General features: G+C 43.6%; 2 protein-coding genes across 4 annotated transcripts in view; one reads left to right on the top strand and one right to left on the bottom strand.

Annotated features, from left to right (window-relative positions):
• Positions 1–3,252, bottom strand: part of SGCE (sarcoglycan epsilon) — a 67,596-nt gene extending 64,344 nt beyond the window's left edge. For all 3 annotated transcript variants that reach the window (XM_068549983.1, XM_068549985.1, XM_068549984.1), the window contains exon 1: positions 3,090–3,252. In XM_068549983.1, coding sequence (XP_068406084.1) covers positions 3,090–3,198 — 109 coding nt within the window. In that variant the 5' untranslated portion in view covers positions 3,199–3,252. The remainder of the gene's footprint in view (positions 1–3,089) is intronic.
• Positions 3,253–3,482: 230 nt separating this feature from the next.
• On the top strand, positions 3,483–16,253 carry PEG10 (paternally expressed 10). Its single transcript, XM_068550635.1, is given in 3 exon segments — positions 3,483–3,711; positions 9,970–11,144; positions 11,147–16,253. Coding segments are annotated over 3 exon segments (2,355 nt in total). The 5' UTR covers positions 3,483–3,706; the 3' UTR covers positions 12,322–16,253.
• Positions 16,254–18,510: the final 2,257 nt, after the last annotated feature.

Here is an 18,510-nt window from a genome sequence, read left to right as displayed (position 1 = left end):
GCAAACTGTCATCTAAAATAGATAAAATGTCCGACTAGAAAGTCCAGTTATTATTTGACAAGTGAAAATTCAACTTTTTTTTCTTGGAATACCATTTTCCCACCACCCAAGAAATTCAGCTAAACATATAAGGCAAATCAACAGCTTCACAGATACATGGCAAATTGTCTTAAATAAGTAAAATGTCCAATTAGAAACTCTAGCTATTATTTGACAAGTGAAAATCCCACTTTGTTTTGAAATACAATTTTCCTACTACACTAGAAGTTAAAATACAGGTGGTAAATCAACAGCTTCATAGATCCACAGGAAATTCTCATAAAAATGGATTAAAATGTTCAGATACAACGCCCAGTTATTATTTGATAAAGTATATAATGCACATTAGCACCTCTTTTTGCTTTGCGTGTAATCTTGCGCAAAACGGGTAAGAAACAAACAACAATGGGAACAAATATCTGAGAAAATCCAAAATTCACTTATGATAACAAATGTCAAGAAAGTGCTTTAAATTCCTGTCTATTAAGTTGGGGGGGGGGGGTGTGGTTTTAAATGCAGTTTTGTTGTTTTAGGTAACATGTTATCTCAAGTATTTATCTATTAACACTGTATTTTTGTTTTAATGTTTAACATTGTTTTGTTGCTTTAGATTAAAAAGTTTTATCAAAACTACTTATTTACTGATGTTGTTTTCTCCTTAGAAAAATCTATTTCTGAGCAAAAATTATTTCATATGTAGAAGAATAAAAAACACAAGGAAATATACCAAATGATTACTATGTATATGTTAGAATAGTGAGATCAGAGAAAACTCTCTATTCTTTGGTTTTAAATATTTGCGTACTAATGTTGTTCATTTAAAATTTTAATTAGAAAAAGTAATTAATACTATTTCCTTTTAAAAAACTCTGCAAATTTAATGTTATTTAGATAGTTAAGGCTCCTTGAAGAGAAAAAATGGAGGAAATTAATTTGATCCCATTTTCAATTTTTAGAAAGTATACATGTGCAACTCTGTGAAAAATGTATATTATTTAGGCACATATATATGCATAGATAAAGTAGAGCCCATAATGTTTACTGGGGTTATCACAGGATGAAGAAATTACAGGTGATCTTGATTTTCTTCTTGATTTTTTTTTCCAGTTTTCTGGAGTTTTTCTTCCCTAAATTTTGTACAATGAATAGGAATTACTTTTATTATGATAAGGATAATACTAAAGCTGGGGTTTTTTTCACCCCCCCCCCCCCCGCCAAAAAATCCTGGCTAACATTTTGAAATAAAAATTCAAATAGGTTCAAACTTGTTCAAACTTTTAAAGTCTTGGGATAGATTTTTAAACCTGAATTTTCTCTATCACCTATACTATTTTTTAATTTCATTTTTTAGAAAAAAGAATGTCTATCAGTTAACAAACAAGTAGATGAAGTAACTTTCCTGGATTAAAAAATGCTAAGAATTTGACAATCCGGTGGTCACCAGAACAGTACTCTAGCATACATAAGAAATCCTGAAATTATTCTACATTGCAGAAAACAGTGAACATCCTAAACATTAAAAGGCACTAGGCACTTCTAAACAGTATAATTATGTTCACCCAACTTCCCAGAAAAATATCTTTCAGTGTTGGAAATCTGCACTTCATTCATTCACATATCTGATAGTCAACATTTTATTTCTGATTAAAAAGTAGAATCTCAATAAATGTGCTACAGTTTTGTTTACTCCTAGAAGGGCTCGCTTTAACTGAGATCTCTGCCATCGTATCATCTACAATGGGTCAAATTCTTATCTATCCTCCTACAATGGGTCAAATTCTTATCTATCCTCTATGTATAAATAATCTGTAGCAATGTTACTGAAATATGCTCAGTTTTAGCCTTTATATACAAATGTGTCTCATCTGTGTTTCAGGAACCTCACTCAGTTGTACGCAATTGGTTTTTCATTTTAAACTTCTTTTACTAAGATTATCAACAGATTGTCCCTTTTCTCAGTGCCTAACACTTTGAGGCACTTAAATGGAAACGCACGTTAAGGCTTTTTTTCCAGCATCCTTCCTCATCAGTATTTTAAAGTCTTGTAACTCATTGCAATTTTCTCTAACGTAAAATAAATGTTTATACGTATAAATATACACAAATATTTGCGGCCGAATCTCGGCAACACGCTTCAAAGGATTAAACGTGCGGTAACCGTGACTAAATGTATTCATTCACCCTACAAGATTTAGAAAAATGTAATGTTGCAGAGAGATCTAGGTCTCTGCGTAAACCTCGTAATCACCACCACAAGGCCGTAGCTGGGAGCCTCCGAAGCCCGCCAACTACACTGGAGGCATCCACAGCTGTTTCTAATTGTTTTTGCTTTCTCGAAATAGTGCACTTGGTGGGGCAAACCGTTCTGTTTGCAGCATCTCTGGCCCCCAGCCGAGGTTAACCCTGACCTCAACACCCTGTTTGGCTCCTAGCGTTTCATGATTCTGTTTCCCTGCTCCGCAGGGAAAAAACCTAAGAAAAACGAGATTTCCATCGCCGAGAAATTCGCTTAGAAAGAGGGGAGAATTAGGCGTTTCAAATGCACATTTCTGTGTTCTCTCCAGATCGGATTCAAGAAAAGGAAAAAAAGATGCGTTTGTGTAGAGGGGGGCGCAGCTTGACACCCATTTCCTACGGCTCGCCTCTGGGCTGCAGAGCCCCATTCGCGGGGTAAGCCACCACCCCCCCACAAGTGGTCAACGACCCCCAGCTCTTTGAGGCAGGGATCGGCAGAGGTTCACCACCAGGACTGCTGGGGGTGGGTGGGGAGCAACGGGAATTGAAATTGGAGATGGAATTTCGGCGCCTCTGGGCAGGGAGGGGCCCGCGGGGGGCGCGGAGAAAAAAGGCCAGGGGTCAAGCCTGGTAGGGGGCGCACAGGGCCCGGGAAGCGGGGTGCGGGGCGTCCTGGAGGAGGGGTGCACCGGGGATTCCGCAGCAAGAGGGGCTGATGCCCAGAAAATGCACCCGGGTACCCAAAACCCGGGCGGGGGATGGGGAGGCGGCGGCCTGTTGGCCCCAGGACCTCCCGTCGCGCGCGGGCCACTAACCTGTCAGCAAGAAGGTGCCAGTGGTCGCGGGGCTCATCCTGCGTGTCCCCCGACACTGTCCCGTCCAAGCACAAGGGTCTCCCAGCTCCCACCACCAGGGCAATTGCATTCTTGGCCTGCCTATGCCGGCCGTCCTCGATTCTCCCCTCCCCTCCCTTTCTTCTTTCCTCCCAGCTTGGCCAGTTCAGCATCAGCATCCTGCACCCCCTCCTTAATCCCGTGCTCCCTCTAGCGGCGGGCCAGTGTAGCATGGCCATCGCCCCCACCCCCCATCTCCCCCATCCCCCATCCCCTCCGCCCCCGCTCCCCCCTCCGCCCCCCTAACCCGCGGAGCACGCTGGGATTTGGCGCCCCCCTCCTCGGTTCAGCCTATATAAGGCTCCCAGTCGGCGCTCTCGATACACGCGCTTCAACTTCGGTTGGTGTGTGTCGAAGAAACCTGACTACGACCTGAGGAGACCAGCGAAGAGGGACCACCGAGCCTCGCGAAAGGTCCGCTGAGCGGGCTCGCGTCCGGAGCCACTCCGGGCTGCCGAGCACCCAGCGGAGCCCACGCCTGGCACAGGTGTGGGACCCCGTCCTTAGTGTCTTCGCAGAGGAGTCCTCGCGTGGTGAGTATGCGGTGAGGATGTTTCTTTTTTTTAAGATCACATTCATTCCCCCTTCTAATCGGGAGCTGCGGGAGATGGAGTAGCGCCCGGAATGTCTCCACGCACACCTTGTCACGCCTTCACTGGCTGTGCCCCAAAACTGCATGGAGAAACCTAGCCTTCAGGGCTTTGATTTCCAGAACCTAAGTCCAGATACGGACTATAGACACATATGAGCTGTGGACAAACATGAGCTGCAGACGGACATGAACCACAGACCAATTTGCGAATGCGCTGCAAAGTGATGTGCACTACAAACTAATTGGCGCTTCAAATGCGCTACAAACTGATGAGCGCTTCAAATGCGCTACGGACGGATGGGCGCTTCAATGCGCTACAGACTGATGGATGCTTCTTTGCGCTAAAACCAGTATGAACTGCAACGATATGTGAGCCGCAGACTGATGACTGGTTTGCGCTCTAAATGCGCTAGAAAATCTGAGCTGTAGAAAGGTCAGCGCTACAAAAATGATAACGATTAGCACAACAGCGCTTCATTGCGCTACAAGACACAGGAACCGCAGAGGTACATGAGCTGCGGAACAATTTACACCTAAAATGCGCTACAAAGTAATAATAGCTGCAGAGGTACACAAGCTGCACTGTTTTGTGCTACAAAGAAGCCAGCTGAAGCACACATGAACTGAAGAGTAAGATTCCTCTGTCTTCTTGGAGGAACCCCACCCTTTGTCTCTTACACACCTTTTGGAATGGCTCCCACTATGTTTTTCTACAGGACGGTTCTCTGCATGATGGTGCTGTTAGACAAAATGGAGCCCTGGGCAAAAATTAGTGTTTAACATTCTGCCCACACCATTCCTGCTATGGCAGTGGAGTGGAAGGGCGCTGACTTGAGCGTAAAAAATCTTTTTGGTGGTGGCAGAACGGGCTGCCTTGCCTAGTTGCGTTTGATTGAAGTGACGGTATAGTTGTAGTGGTGGCGCGAATTGGCGTCCAGCAACAGTTTGTGGAAACTGTTGGTTTGCTTAGTCTTGGAAGGCGCGGGGTGGTGGTGGGGGGATTGGATCTGGGGGTGACTGCTCTTGTTGCATGAAATGAATCTGCCTGTTGGAGGCTGGTGGGAGGGGCTTGGGGAGGGGGGAATCCTGGGAGAGGCATGCAGCCAGTCTCAGACCTGCCCCGCCCATCCTAGCGCGCCTTCTCTGCAGTATCTCCTCAGTACAGGCTTAGCACCTCCCAGCACCTACTCAGAGCGCGCCTCCTCTGCGGCGCGCCTTCCCGGAGCGCGCCTTCTAGACCTTGCCTCCCCAGACCCCGCGTCTCCCCGAGCCCGCCTCCTCTGAGGCGGTTCCCCTAGACCCCTCCTCCCTCTAAGCCCCCCCTTCTCTGGAGTGGCTCCTCCAGACCACACCTCTCAAAACTTGGCCCCGCCCTGAACCAGCCTCTTCTGGGCTGGCCTATGGCCCCACCTCTCCAGGGCCCACCTGCGCCTGCGCAGTGTGAGCCCCCCCCCCCCCCCCCCATCAGGTACCCCTCCTTTGCGCCTGCGTCTTCGCTGCCTGCGCCTGGCTGCACAGCCCAGCTCTCCTGCGGTTTCGCTGCTGCGGTTTCTCTTCTGCGCCCGTTTTGCTTTTTATCCACCAGTGTCTAATAAATATAAGAATAATAAGAACAATTAACAACAATAGTAATTATACATGGCATTAATAAGCACTTTGCATATGTTAAATAACATAATCCCACAATTAAACTCCTGATAGTGGCTTATGAAGGGTGCTTCCAAGCTGACGTGGCTGGCGCCTCTAAAGGCAATCTAGCTAAATGTTTTTGCTGCAAATGAAAAATAAAACATTTTAAATACTTTTAACATCATTAAATTTTAAGATTTTTTAAATCTTAAAAAATTAAAAGTTTAATTTTTTAAAACTAAAGAACTCAAGTTTTTTTTGACACACTAGTGGACCTTTTTGGTGGGACCTACTGGAATCAGATGCTTTGGTGGCTACAAAATAAAGAACAACTTGAACTTTGTTTCACAGGAGTTTTAAGTGACTTTGTTGGTGCTACTGGCTTGGCCTCTGAGCGAGGATGAGGTGTTTATCTGGATTTTTTTCTTGGAATTTTAGGGGATTAGCCCTGGCTAACTTGCCTACATAATTGTGCCTGACACATTGTAGGCACAATTTAATGAACACCTGTTCATTAAGTAAGTGTTAAATGACCAGAGTAAACTGGTTTATTCAGTGTCTTCCTTGGTTTGTCTGCAGTTGTTTTCTGGTTTTTTGCTCCTGGCTATTTCCTATGGTGTTTTGCTGTCCTGGGTTGTCCAAGACATTGCTTGCCTTATCTCTCTCTCATTTAACAGGATCTTGGGAAAAAAAAAAAAAAAAAAAAAAAGCATTTTTAAGCTCCAACAATATAAGCAGTAATTATAATTCAAAGCAGCTAAATTGATTCAAAGCACTCAAAATAATTAGCTTTTTTATAAACTAAAAAGCAAAAGCTAATTATTTAAATTTGGGGCAAGTGGATTATTTAATGGTACGTAATTGTCATTTAAAATTTGTGTAACGTAACAGAGTGGTTACATGAGAAAATATAGATTGAAGGTTTTAGCTGGCATTTAAAAATATCTATATAAAACAAATTTATAGCTAACTGCCAATCCGCTATTTATGTTTCTAACTAAATGAAGAAATTTTAAAACCTGGTTCCATATATTAGAAACCATAAGCCAGGACTGTTACAGGGGCATTTAGAAGCACTGGCTCCCAAAAACCTGTCACACCCCACCAATCACCCCTCCCCCCAGCCCCCAACAAGTACACAATCTATGGATAACATGTGCTAATCATAATTACACCTTTCAGTAAGTCCCCAGGCCCCTTTTACCCACCTTGCCACCCTGACCCCTCTTCTCTTTGGAATTTGTGTCTGCATTTTAAAGAGGTTCAAAAACAATGGTTTGAAAAATGTGCATATTATTAGAATTTGCATTTCACAAATAGTACTCATAGCTCTCAAAAAGAAATATGGACATTTGCAAATGTAAGACAATTAAGCACTGTTTAATGAAGTGTCATTTACTAGTGTGATGTTTAATGTATGGTGGGTTTTGTTGCACTTTGGTGTGTTTGTAGGGGGGTTGCGGGGGATAGAAAGTTTCAAAGTCATTGTGAAGAGTCAAAGATGAAGCAAATGTCTTTACTTCTTAAATAGAGTAATACTGAACTCTTTTTTCATGTGTAAAGGTGGCATCTGTCCCAGGGAGCTTAGCTTTATGCTGTGTGTCCTTCCAGCTTTTAGGCACTGGGCCCCTTGACCCACCTCCCCAGTCCAGCCCCTACTAAGGGGGTGTTTAAGGAGCCGTAGTCCTATATTCAAATCAAGTTACCGTTCTCCTGTTCCCATGTTAACTGGTGCTCCAATTGCTGTTTAAACATTTGTAAACTTTACTTACACTGTTGACTTGCCTGCCCACTGCCCTATCACTTTTAATGGTTAAACGACTCTGTTCTGGGCAGTTAACTCTTTTAGGACTTAGACTCCCACCCCAAAATTACAAACCCCGGGGGTGGAGGCCTTAGGCCTGATATTGGTAAAAGTTAAGGGCCTCAAACTGGTGATCTCGTAGGTCAAAAAAGGCCCTGAATTTCTTTGACCAGCACTGTATTTAAAAATTTTACAAGAATTAAAAGATTGTGGGGTGGCGGGGGGGGGGGGGGGGTGTGTGTGGTATGCATCCCCAAGTTAAATAGTTGCAGCCCCTTCCTGTTTTCCTATCTCCAGTCTCTTCTCACCTTTATATTACCTTCCTGTCACCAAAAGCATTTGAATTTTAAACTCTTATTGATCTTCTGTTTCCATAAACAATACAGTGATTGTTTGCTGATTTCCTAATGTATTGTTATTTCTCTCCTATTATTGTGTTTTGCAGATGTGAAAACCATCAGACCTGGGCCTCATTAAAGCCCACCCCAGTGACTGTGATTGACATATAGGTTGTTAACCTTCCTGACCTGGGTCACGCTGCTCCAGGCCATGCTGTGAATGCCTTTTCAGAAGTCTTGTCTCTAAGTTTTTAAAGTATTAGTGTCTTGATGACAGAAGTGACACCTGAGTCACCTGACCTGCGCTTATTAGTTGCTTTTTAATGGGACATTAAAACTCTTAAGTTTAATTAATAAAAATTGCATTATTTTGTGACCTCATATTCTGAGTGTCACCAATATAATTGTCTTTAAGCAGCTGGAAATGAAACAATGTCACAGGCTATGATGTGTTAATTACATCTTCTGATTTTTTTTCTAAACTTGAAGATTTTATCTTGCATGTCAACTATTAGTTGTTTCCATAGCCTAAGCTATTAAAGTAATTAAGTAGCATTTAAAACTATTAAAATGGCACAGTAATTCTGTCCCTTAAGGACTCTACTTGCTGTATAGCCACTCCTTCAAGAGGCCATACCAACAGCCCAGGGCATAAGGGAAAATGGCTGTGGATGGCAGGGCTGGGGCGGGGGAGGGGCCTAAAGAATGAGGAGGGGTCTTAGGAAGGAAGGAGGAAGGGGTATTTCTCTACAACCAGGCATCATGTTTGATTACCATCACCTTTTTTTTTTTCCCTTGTACACTATTGGTTGAAACATTAGCTATTTTTCACCTAACTTCTCTGAATAACACGTTTATCTTTGTGGCTTTATTTTACATAATTAATTTGGTGTCCATTTTTTGTTTTGATGGGTCAGAGAGGAGCAGGTGACCAGGACTGCCAAGTTAAAATGTAGTGAATAGGCAGTCTGCCTGCTTTACATATTATATTTTTAAACTTTTGAGCACTTTCCTAGAGTTTTCCAAATATGAGAATTTGATGCCCATTAAAAAAATCATCAAAGTGTTAACATAATTACTCTAAATGACTTTAACCCTACTTCCAGGAAGTACACAGGCCCTGTGTGCTGATTTATTATATGTGTGATTTATTGTCACCCTACCCATAATTAGGATATTTAACCCCCCCGTCCCCTCCCCCCCCCCCACACACAGTCACTCACCCCGCTAGGAGTGACCTATCCCACTCTAAATTACAAACTTTTGGGTGGGGCTGTACTGACAAACCTTGTTTAAAAACCTGGGATTGCACACTGGTGACCTGAAAGTCTAATGAGGCCCTGGATTTGTCTGACCAACGCAGTATATAAAAAAAAAAAAAAAAAATTAGTATCTTTAGTGGGATCTGCATACCCAGGTTGCCATAGTTGCAGCCCCTCCCTGTTTTAATCGCAGCCTCATCACACAGAAATTTAAAGTTTCTGTTCTTTATTAATAACTTTATTAATATCAGCTAACAGTTATTGAATACTCACTATGTGCCTTACCTGCATTATTTAAGTAAATCCTTATTATAAGTTTGAGGTATACTATTATTGGGCTTCTTTGAATGTCCCATTTTACAGCCCAGCTACTCCTAGGAGATGTCAATTGATATTTGTTGATTGACTTCATAATAAGGAGGGAAACTGATATACACAGGTTGCTACTCATTGTCATTTCTGTCCCAAAGGGAATTCTCTTTGGGAAATCAAATTACGGTCCGAAAAGTAATTTAGGCAATCCCACTGGTTTGGTGGCAGTTGTTGTTTGTTTTGATGACTAGTTACCTTCTCTGTAGAGGTGGATCAGGGTCGTGACAGTGGGCCAGAGTGGCCCTCTCCCCCAAGGTTGATGAATACAGGCATTGTGATTTTTAACTCACCTCCCCCCTTCTTTTTCTTGGTTTTCTATTGGCTGGAATAGTAGCAACTTTTCAGGTAACTTTTCTAATAATAAACAGTTATAATTTTGACTTTATTTTGTGTAACTTTTCCACTATCAATCTTTGCTTGAAAGTTTCTTGCTCTGCTCTCTCCTTATAAAACTTCTTGTTTGGAGTGTCTCCTCATTCTTTATTTGTCAGTAAAGGTAATAGTGCTGTTGATACAGTTGTGTATTGTTGAATCATGATGAACAGATGATTCTTGAGGAGGAAAAAGTCATTTGGACATCAAAAAGTAGGCTGCTTTTCATTATCTACTGTCCTATTGATTAATATCTTTTTTGCAGGGCTTTTGTCTGTTTATTAACTATTGATGTGAGCAAGTAGAACAAAGAGATGCTTAAATGCGCATGTGTTTAGAGTACTTTAGTAGATACTTTAAATGATAAAATCTTCTTCGTACTGTGGTGCTTTAAATGTATATGTTGAATTTATGCTTCTGTCTTCACTTACAGAAACAAAAAGCTTCTGAAAACCAAAAGGCGAAAGGGTGGAAGAGGAGGCCAGGACCCAGGCCTCCATCCCCACCGGAGTGAAGCTACACCTGGGAGGTCTCCTCCCACCCCACCTCTCACCCTGGGGCCCGACTGCCCACCTCCTCCTCCTCCTCCTCCCCCCAACGATCCTGCCTCCCCCTCCAGCTCCCCCTGCAGCGGCCAGAGGGGCCAGTACAACCCCAACCTGGCCGAACGAAGGCGGGAGGATCTCTCTGAAGAGATCAGCAACCTCAGAGAGAAGGTCATGAAGCAGTCTGAGGAGAACAACAACCTGCAGAACCAGGTACAGAAACTCACGGAGGAGAACACCTCCCTCCGCGAGCAGGTGGAGCCCGCCCCTGAGGAGGAGGAAGATGACATTGAGCTCTGCGGAGCTGCAGCCGCTGCTGCCCCAGCCACTCCGATCGAGGAGGAGAGCCCAGAAGACCTTCCCGAGAAGTTCGACGGCAACCCAGACATGCTGGTGCCTTTCATGGCCCAGTGCCAGCTCTTCATGGAAAAGAGCACCAGAGATTTCTCCGTTGATCGCGTGCGCGTCTGCTTCGTGACAAGCATGATGACCGGCCGTGCTGCCCGCTGGGCCTCCGCCAAGCTCGAGCGATCCCACTACCTGATGCACAACTACCCAGCCTTCATGACCGAAATGAAGCACGTCTTTGAAGACCCTCAGCGGCGCGAGGCTGCCAAACGCAAGATCAGACGTCTGCGCCAAGGCATGGGGTCAGTCATCGACTATTCCAACGCTTTCCAGATGATCGCACAGGACCTGGATTGGAATGAGCCTGCCCTGATTGACCAGTACCACGAGGGCCTCAGCGACCACATTCAGGCGGAGCTGTCGCGCCTCGAAGTCGCCAAGTCGCTGTCCGCACTGATCGGCCAGTGCATCCACATTGAGAGAAGGCTGGCCCGGGCAGCTGCCGCCCGCAAACCGCGCTCCCCGCCACGTGCGCTGGTGATGCCTCACGTCAACAGCCACCACCAGGTAGATCCGACCGAGCCCGTGGGAGGTGCCCGCATGCGTCTGACCCAGGAAGAAAAAGAAAGACGCCGAAAGCTGAACCTGTGCCTCTACTGTGGGAATGGAGGTCACTACGCCGACAACTGTCCTGCCAAGGCCTCCAAGGCTTCACCGGCGGGAAACTCCCCGGCCCCGCTGTAGAGGGACCTTCAGCGACCGGGCCGGAATTAATAAGGTCCCCACAAGATGATGCTGCCTCATCGCCACACTTGCAAGTGATGCTCCAGATTCATCTTCCGGGCAGACACAGCCTGTTTGTCCGAGCCATGATCGATTCTGGTGCTTCCGGCAACTTCATTGATCACGAATACGTTGCCCAGAATGGCATTCCTCTGAGAGTCAAGGACTGGCCAATACTTGTAGAAGCGATTGACGGACGTCCCATAGCATCGGGCCCAGTTGTCCACGAAACGCACGACCTGATCGTCGACTTGGGAGATCACCGTGAGGTGCTGTCATTCGATGTGACTCAGTCTCCGTTCTTCCCCATCGTCCTAGGGGTGCGCTGGCTGAGCACACACGACCCCAACATCACGTGGAGCACCCGATCGATCGTCTTCGATTCCGAATATTGCCGATACCATTGCCGGATGTACTCTCCGATACCACCCCCGCTCCCACCACCAGCACAACCATCATTCTATTACCCGGTGGAAGGATACAGAGTTTACCAACCCGTGAGGTATTACTACGTCCAGAATGTGTACACTCCAGTAGATGAAAACGTCTACCCAGACCACCGTCTGGTTGACCCCAGCATAGAAATGATCCCTGGAGCACACAGTATTCCCAGCGGACACGTGTACTCACTGTCGGAACCCGAAATGGCAGCTCTGCGAGATTTTGTGGCCCGAAACGTGAAAGATGGGCTCATTACTCCCACCGTCGCACCCAACGGAGCCCAAGTTCTCCAGGTGAAAAGGGGGTGGAAACTGCAAGTTTCTTACGACTGCCGAGCTCCCAACAATTTCACCATCCAGAATCAGTATCCTCGACTCTCTATTCCAAATTTAGAAGACCAAGCTCACCTGGCGACGTACACTGAATACGTACCTCAAATACCAGGATATCCGACCTACCCTGCATATGCCACGTACCCGACCTACCCGGTAGGATTTGCCTGGTACCCCGTGGGGCGAGACGGACAGGGGCGATCGCTCTATGTCCCTGTGATGATCACCTGGAATCCGCATTGGTACCGCCAGCCACCGGTGCCCCAGTACCCACCGCCACAGCCGCCGCCGCCACCCCCACCGCCGCCGCCACCGCCGTCTTACAGCACCATGTAAATATGCATCATGTCCTTCAGGATCTCTGCCCTCGAAATGAACTCCTGTTCAGCTTCTCAATCAGTTGACTGCGTGCTAAATTGGGCTATTGCACCTTCAGACCAACCTGAGGCACAGGTTTTCTCTGAAACGGCTACAGAAGGTCAGGGCCACCCTGGACTGGGGCACATCCTAAAGCACCAACAGACCTCCACTGTTTGGTGGGAGTGACAAAATATTTACCAACAAATTATCTCTGTTTTCCACCTTAACTGCCAATCTAATTAAAATTCGTAATAAGTTTACTTCCCAGCGAACCCTGGAAGCCTGGGTTTTACCTGCTGAAACCTCTGTCACCATATTAATTATTGGCTGCCAGGTTCCTCATTTAATAGTTACTGAGAAGCTGATGCAAACACAGGAAATGCTGTTTTCTTTATGGAGGGGGAGACAAGGAGGAGGAGGACATGACTTTTCTTGCAGTTTCGGTACTCTCTTTACATCTTTGGAGGACCGAGGCCTTATTAAGGAAGCCACAATTACTGGTGCAGTGTGAAACGGCTTCCATGATTCTTTTGCTGCACCCTTTGAAACTTCACCATCTTCAAACTCCACTTTCATGACGCAAGGAGCAGCAGCTCGACTGGTTCCCCCAGGAGCAGGCAAAACCCCTGCAACAGAAACACCTCAGGCCTCGGAAGGAAGTACGCTCAGATGGACGTTGGCATGTTTGAGTGTGCCTTCACATCCTGGTGCAAATCACATGTACCCAATAACTCTGGCTTTGTCACAACACCTTACCATCACCATGCCAGCAATGGCTTCCACAAAACCTTAAACCTGGTAACCAGAGACTACTGGTGGCTCCAGGTGTGTTAGATGTTTGTGAAATGTGATCACCTCTCAGTCACGTATGAGGGCTAACGAGTAGCAAATCAAAAGGACTCCTAAATCCCCGTACCCAGCTCTTAAAGGGGAGACTCAAAGTTAATGTTACCACCTTGACCTGGAACTTCAGAAAGAATTTTTAAGAGCGCTGTTAATTGGCTGGAAGAGCATCACCTGAAGTCTTGGGAGCATCTATCCATGTCTCTGCCTCCATATACATCTGGGCATTTCATCATCAGTCCCCTCACTAGACTGTAGCACTAGGATGCTTAGGGAGGGGGAATGATTTTAGCACCCTCTAGGGGATGGAGCCGATAAGCTGCCAAGGAATGAAAGGCCTCCAAAAGCAACTCAAAGCAACAGACAACACAAGAGTTGTCTTCAATCCAGTGACATCAGCTGGTGTCTCCTGGACGCTTTGTGCTAACCTGGGACTGCCTGACTTCCTTTAGCCTGGTCCCTTGCTACTACCTTGAACTGTTTGTCTAACCTCTCTCTTTCTGTTTACTACTGCCACTAACCCTGCTGCAGGATTTGTGTCATCCTTCCTGCCTGGCTGCCGAGACTCTTATTTTGCTGGCTTCTTGGCAGGCTTCTCGGAGCATGTGTTTCAACACACAGTCTCCAACAGTTTGAGCAGTAGAAAAACAACATGGTGTATATTTCAAATTGCCTGTCATGAAGAGGAGTCTAATGGTGAAGTTTCACTTTTCATCATCATCTTTCACATATTCATTATCACCCACCCTTATCCTTGCATGTTTAGATACTTAAAAGTTTTAGCTGTAGGTTGATAGTGTCCTTTTAACAGTGTTTTAAAGTGGTGACTCTGCTTTCAAAAGTTATTTCCATTGAATTACAAAGTACTATCCAAGTCTTATTGTTAAATTAATTAAAATTGATAAGTAAGGTAGTGTAAAATATTTCTTTACTGTGAACTCTTACAACACTGTGAATGAGAGGCTCCTCAGAACTGGAGTACCTGTATAATAGTTCATCATGTTCATCTTCAAACTTCTGTTTTAACATCATCCATAATTTCAATTATTTTTGATTGGGCCTTTAAAAACTCACACAAAATGATATACAAATTCAAGGAAGATACCTAATTGGCTATTTAATTCAAAACAACTTTTCCTTTTTTTTTTTTCCCAATGGAAGCAGAAAGCTTGTCAGTCACTCGTGTTTTAGAGTAATTACTTTTTAAATGGTGCATTTGTGCTTCTGGACTTTTTGAAGCGTCACTTCAGTTTACCTCAGATACCAATCCATCCTCCATACATTTGAATTTAAGTTGTTCTGTGTCAGATTTACAGTTGTCAATTGATCTTCAAACTGCAGAGGGCCTAGAAATGGGCTGTTGTCTGCAGCCCCGGCATGTGCACATGGACATTTGCCATCACTACAAGCAGAAGTCTGGAAATGTGGCAACAACAACTGTCAGGGAGAGCATGGTGGTGTGGGTGAACAACTCATGGACGAAGTCCCTGACACACTTTCGGCTGTTGCGTAAAGCTTGTGAAAACCTGTTTGGCAGTGTGTACTATGCTCTACAGCTATATATGCTATCTAGAAGTGTAGGTGTTAAGGATAAGTAATCTCAAATTTATTCTGTAGAATCAGAATTTTATTAAGTTTCCTTTCGCTCATGTGATTTATTTCATTGCTGTTGATCGACTTCAGTTGAATACAATTTTTTTGGCATTTCCCAACAAAATGCCTTATTCATCAGAAAGGGGAAAGCAAAGAATTAAATCTCTAAAGAAGGTGGAAAGGGAGCAAAATAGAAACAAAGGAGATAAGTAAATTAAAACATCAAAATTATTAAGCAAAGCCAACAGTCTACCTTTTGAAACAAATTGGCAAAATTGATTGACTTTTGGCCCAAATTTTCAGTGTTAATTAAAAAAAATCAAGGAAGAAGGTATAAGCTCCCATTGTTAGGCGGACATGGAGAGAACTAGCTAAGGTCACCATGCTAGGTTGTTTGAAACGGAGGAAGTTTACATACATTTCTGAAGGGTCAATTTAGTTTGAGCAATGAGGTATTTGTATTAGATACTGGAAAATGGAGAATTAGTTGGAATAAATCATGTGAGCTAGCACAGTGAACTTGCAGGTGCACAAAATAAGAGGGGCACATCTACATAGTGCAGTCTGGATTTCTGTTTAAGTTTGCAGGTACCTCTTGGACTCCTGAATTGATCCAGTCATCATCCACCACAGATGTCTAACATCAGATAGAATTCCAAGATTGGCAACAGAGAACACTCTGCTAGAAAGACCTGGGCAGAGATAAAGGACCACCTGCAGAGATGAAGAGCCTGATGGGAACCATGCTGCGTTTTCATCTTAAAGAAAGAATGCACATCTGTTGGGACTGAAAGTTCTTTGTTGTTTCAGATTGTAGAATGCTATCAAATTGGTCTGTGGAAAATTGCATTGTTTTTGTATCTTTGTGTAATCAGTATAAGTAATTGGGGATATATATAATCATAAGTATTTTAGAGTGGGAGGGACTATTAAGTAATCTTAAGTGGGTGGGATTAGTTAAAAAGCATGATATAACGTATTAGATATCTCTGTAAGTGGACATGTGTACTTACTTGTGATCCCTTACCCTATGATTGCTACCCCTAAAGATTTCAAGTAAATTCGGAGGGAACTGCAGGGAGATCAATCTTTTTAGGGCTATTGAACACGGATAAAAACCTAGTGGGAGAAAGTTCAAAGATGATTGGATAAATAATTTAATAGAGCTTCTCTGCCCTGGGTATTCACTCCAGGGATTGAGATTGTAAGCAAAGCATTTAGAGAGTTAGGATAGATAGATGCCCTTTGAGAAGTTGTTGCTGGAGTGAAATTGATAATGATGGATGGTAAAGATTCATGGAAGTTACAGGGAAGTGATGAATAAGAACCATTGCTTATGCCCCTGTCAGTAGCCCTCCTCCTTACCCCTGCCCCTTTTCCCTAACTCTACACCTCCTACCTATTCCTGCCCCACCTCCCTGCCCTTCCCCATTTTATTGCTGTTTTTTCTTTACTCTGTGTTTCTATTTACTAATATTGTATTGATGTTAGAGTAAAAATTCAATAAAGATTTAGTGGTTAAGTGCAAACTGTGTCTCGATCATTTCAGCATACACTGGCATAAAGTGAACAGGTGGGGGGGAGGACAGGAAAGGGGGAGAGGGGGAAAGAGGAAAGGAGGGAGGGGTGAGGAAGGGAGGAGAGGGGGAAGGAGGGGTGGAGAGGAGAAGGGAGGGTGAAGGAAGAAGGAGGAGTTAGGAGGGTAGGGGGTCTAGATGATGGGGTTGGGGATGGGAAGGGGGGGTGGGAATGGGGGGGAAGTGGGGAAGTGGTGGGGGTAGTATAATGAATACATCAATCAAGCAACCCAGTATCCATTATTTACCCAGAATACTCCAGGAAATCAATGAGATCATTCCTGCTGCAAACGTTAATGTATAAAATAAAGCCACACAATTAATAGTGACTCTATGGACATAATAAAAAAACTTTTTAAACTGCAAAACTTTAACATATAAATTAAAGCCACACAATTAAAAGAGATTCTACTGACATATGAAACTTTTTTATATAAATTTTACTTGGAATACTTGAGGTTTATTAATAGAAAATTATTAAAACTTTAGTGAGGACAAAAAATTACCAAATATAGTCAGGTATGACATGCAGAGAAATTAGGATACAGATGTTTTTAATGCCAAGTAACACTAAAACAATATCAGAGTGATGAAAGTTATCTAAGGAAAAGTGACAAATGAGGTTCATGAGGCACTCAACCCATCAAATTTCAAAACATAGTAACATTAGAGTTGTAGAATAATAGGCTGCATATAGAAAACCTGAACTAAATGTATAATGGTAATCATTTCACAATATATGTAAGTCAAACCATTATACTGCATACCTGAAACTTATGTATGTCAGTTACATCTCAATAAAACTGGAAGAAAAACACCAAGAGATTGCCAGCTTCCCCCCTCCTTAGAAAAAGAAAACCTGAAAAAGGGACTCTTAATGATGTGCCAGTTTTGAAGAGTTACTGGGTTTATGTGACATGGTGATGACATAAACACAGTCGTTTATTGGGAATTACAAATGGGAGACGATGACTAAATGGAATGATCTGGGGTAATGATGGACACACAACCTAAAAGCTCTCACCTTGGAAGCACACTATCCTGAATAGTTACACATCCAGCCCAGAGTTCACAAGGCCTCCAAGGTACGCTGGGTGGTGGGTGGAACTGGCACAATTGGTAGTGGGACACAAATGCTTGCTTTGGGGGGTGGGGGTTACTTATAACGTAGACAATATGGTGTTAGAGCTATTAACCAAACCACTTTGAAAGGAAACTGAAGTACCCTATACATCCCTGTTTTGTTACACCTAGACTCCTCTCCCTTCTGACCCCCACCTCTCTTCCTAAACCACATGATTAAACAAAACTTAAGGGAAAACACACAGATTATAAAAACAAATAAAAGCAATTAAATATTATGCAGAGAAAAACTGCTTTTGATCCATACCTCAAAAAATACACTAATGAATTCCAGATAAATCAAGAACTACAAAAAGGAAGAAGTTAATGGCAGAAGAGGGTAAACAAAATTATTCATGGAATCATAATGGCAATCAAAACTAAGACCAGTGGTTTTGAATTCATAAAGAACTGCACAACATAATGAAAAAATACATGGAACACGCCTATAAAATATGTGATAACTAACTTATTACCCAAGCATCTAATATTTTCCTGGAGAAATTAAATACCCAACCCCCACCCTTTACTCATTTTCTGGCTTTTTAAAAAATATATAAAGAATCTAGATAGATAAATAAATAAATAATAAATAAAGGTGTGTGTGTGTATGTTCTGGCTTCCTTGAATATATGTAGAGAACAATCTACATGGATAAATAATAAATAAATAAGTAAATAAATAAATACGTGTGTGTGTGTCCTGGCTTTCTTGAATATATATAGAGAAGAATCTAGATGGATAAATAGTAAATAATAAATAAGTGTGGAGAGGAGCTTCAAAATGGCGGAGGAGTAAGACGTGGAGATCACCTTCCTCCCCACAATACATCAGAAATACATCTACATGTGGAACAACTCCTACAGAACACCTACTGAACGCTGGCAGAAGACCTCAGACCTCCCAAAAGGCAAGAAACTCCCCACGTACCTGGGTAGGGTAAAAGAAAAAAGAAAAAACAGAGACAAAACAATAGGGATGGGACCTGCACCTGTGGGAGGGAGCCGTGAAGGAGGAAAGGTTTCCACAC

This window comes from Eschrichtius robustus, chromosome 8, assembly GCF_028021215.1.
Source record: "Eschrichtius robustus isolate mEscRob2 chromosome 8, mEscRob2.pri, whole genome shotgun sequence".
Taxonomy (NCBI): domain Eukaryota; kingdom Metazoa; phylum Chordata; class Mammalia; order Artiodactyla; family Eschrichtiidae; genus Eschrichtius; species Eschrichtius robustus.
This window is presented reverse-complemented; position numbering and strand designations above follow the sequence as displayed.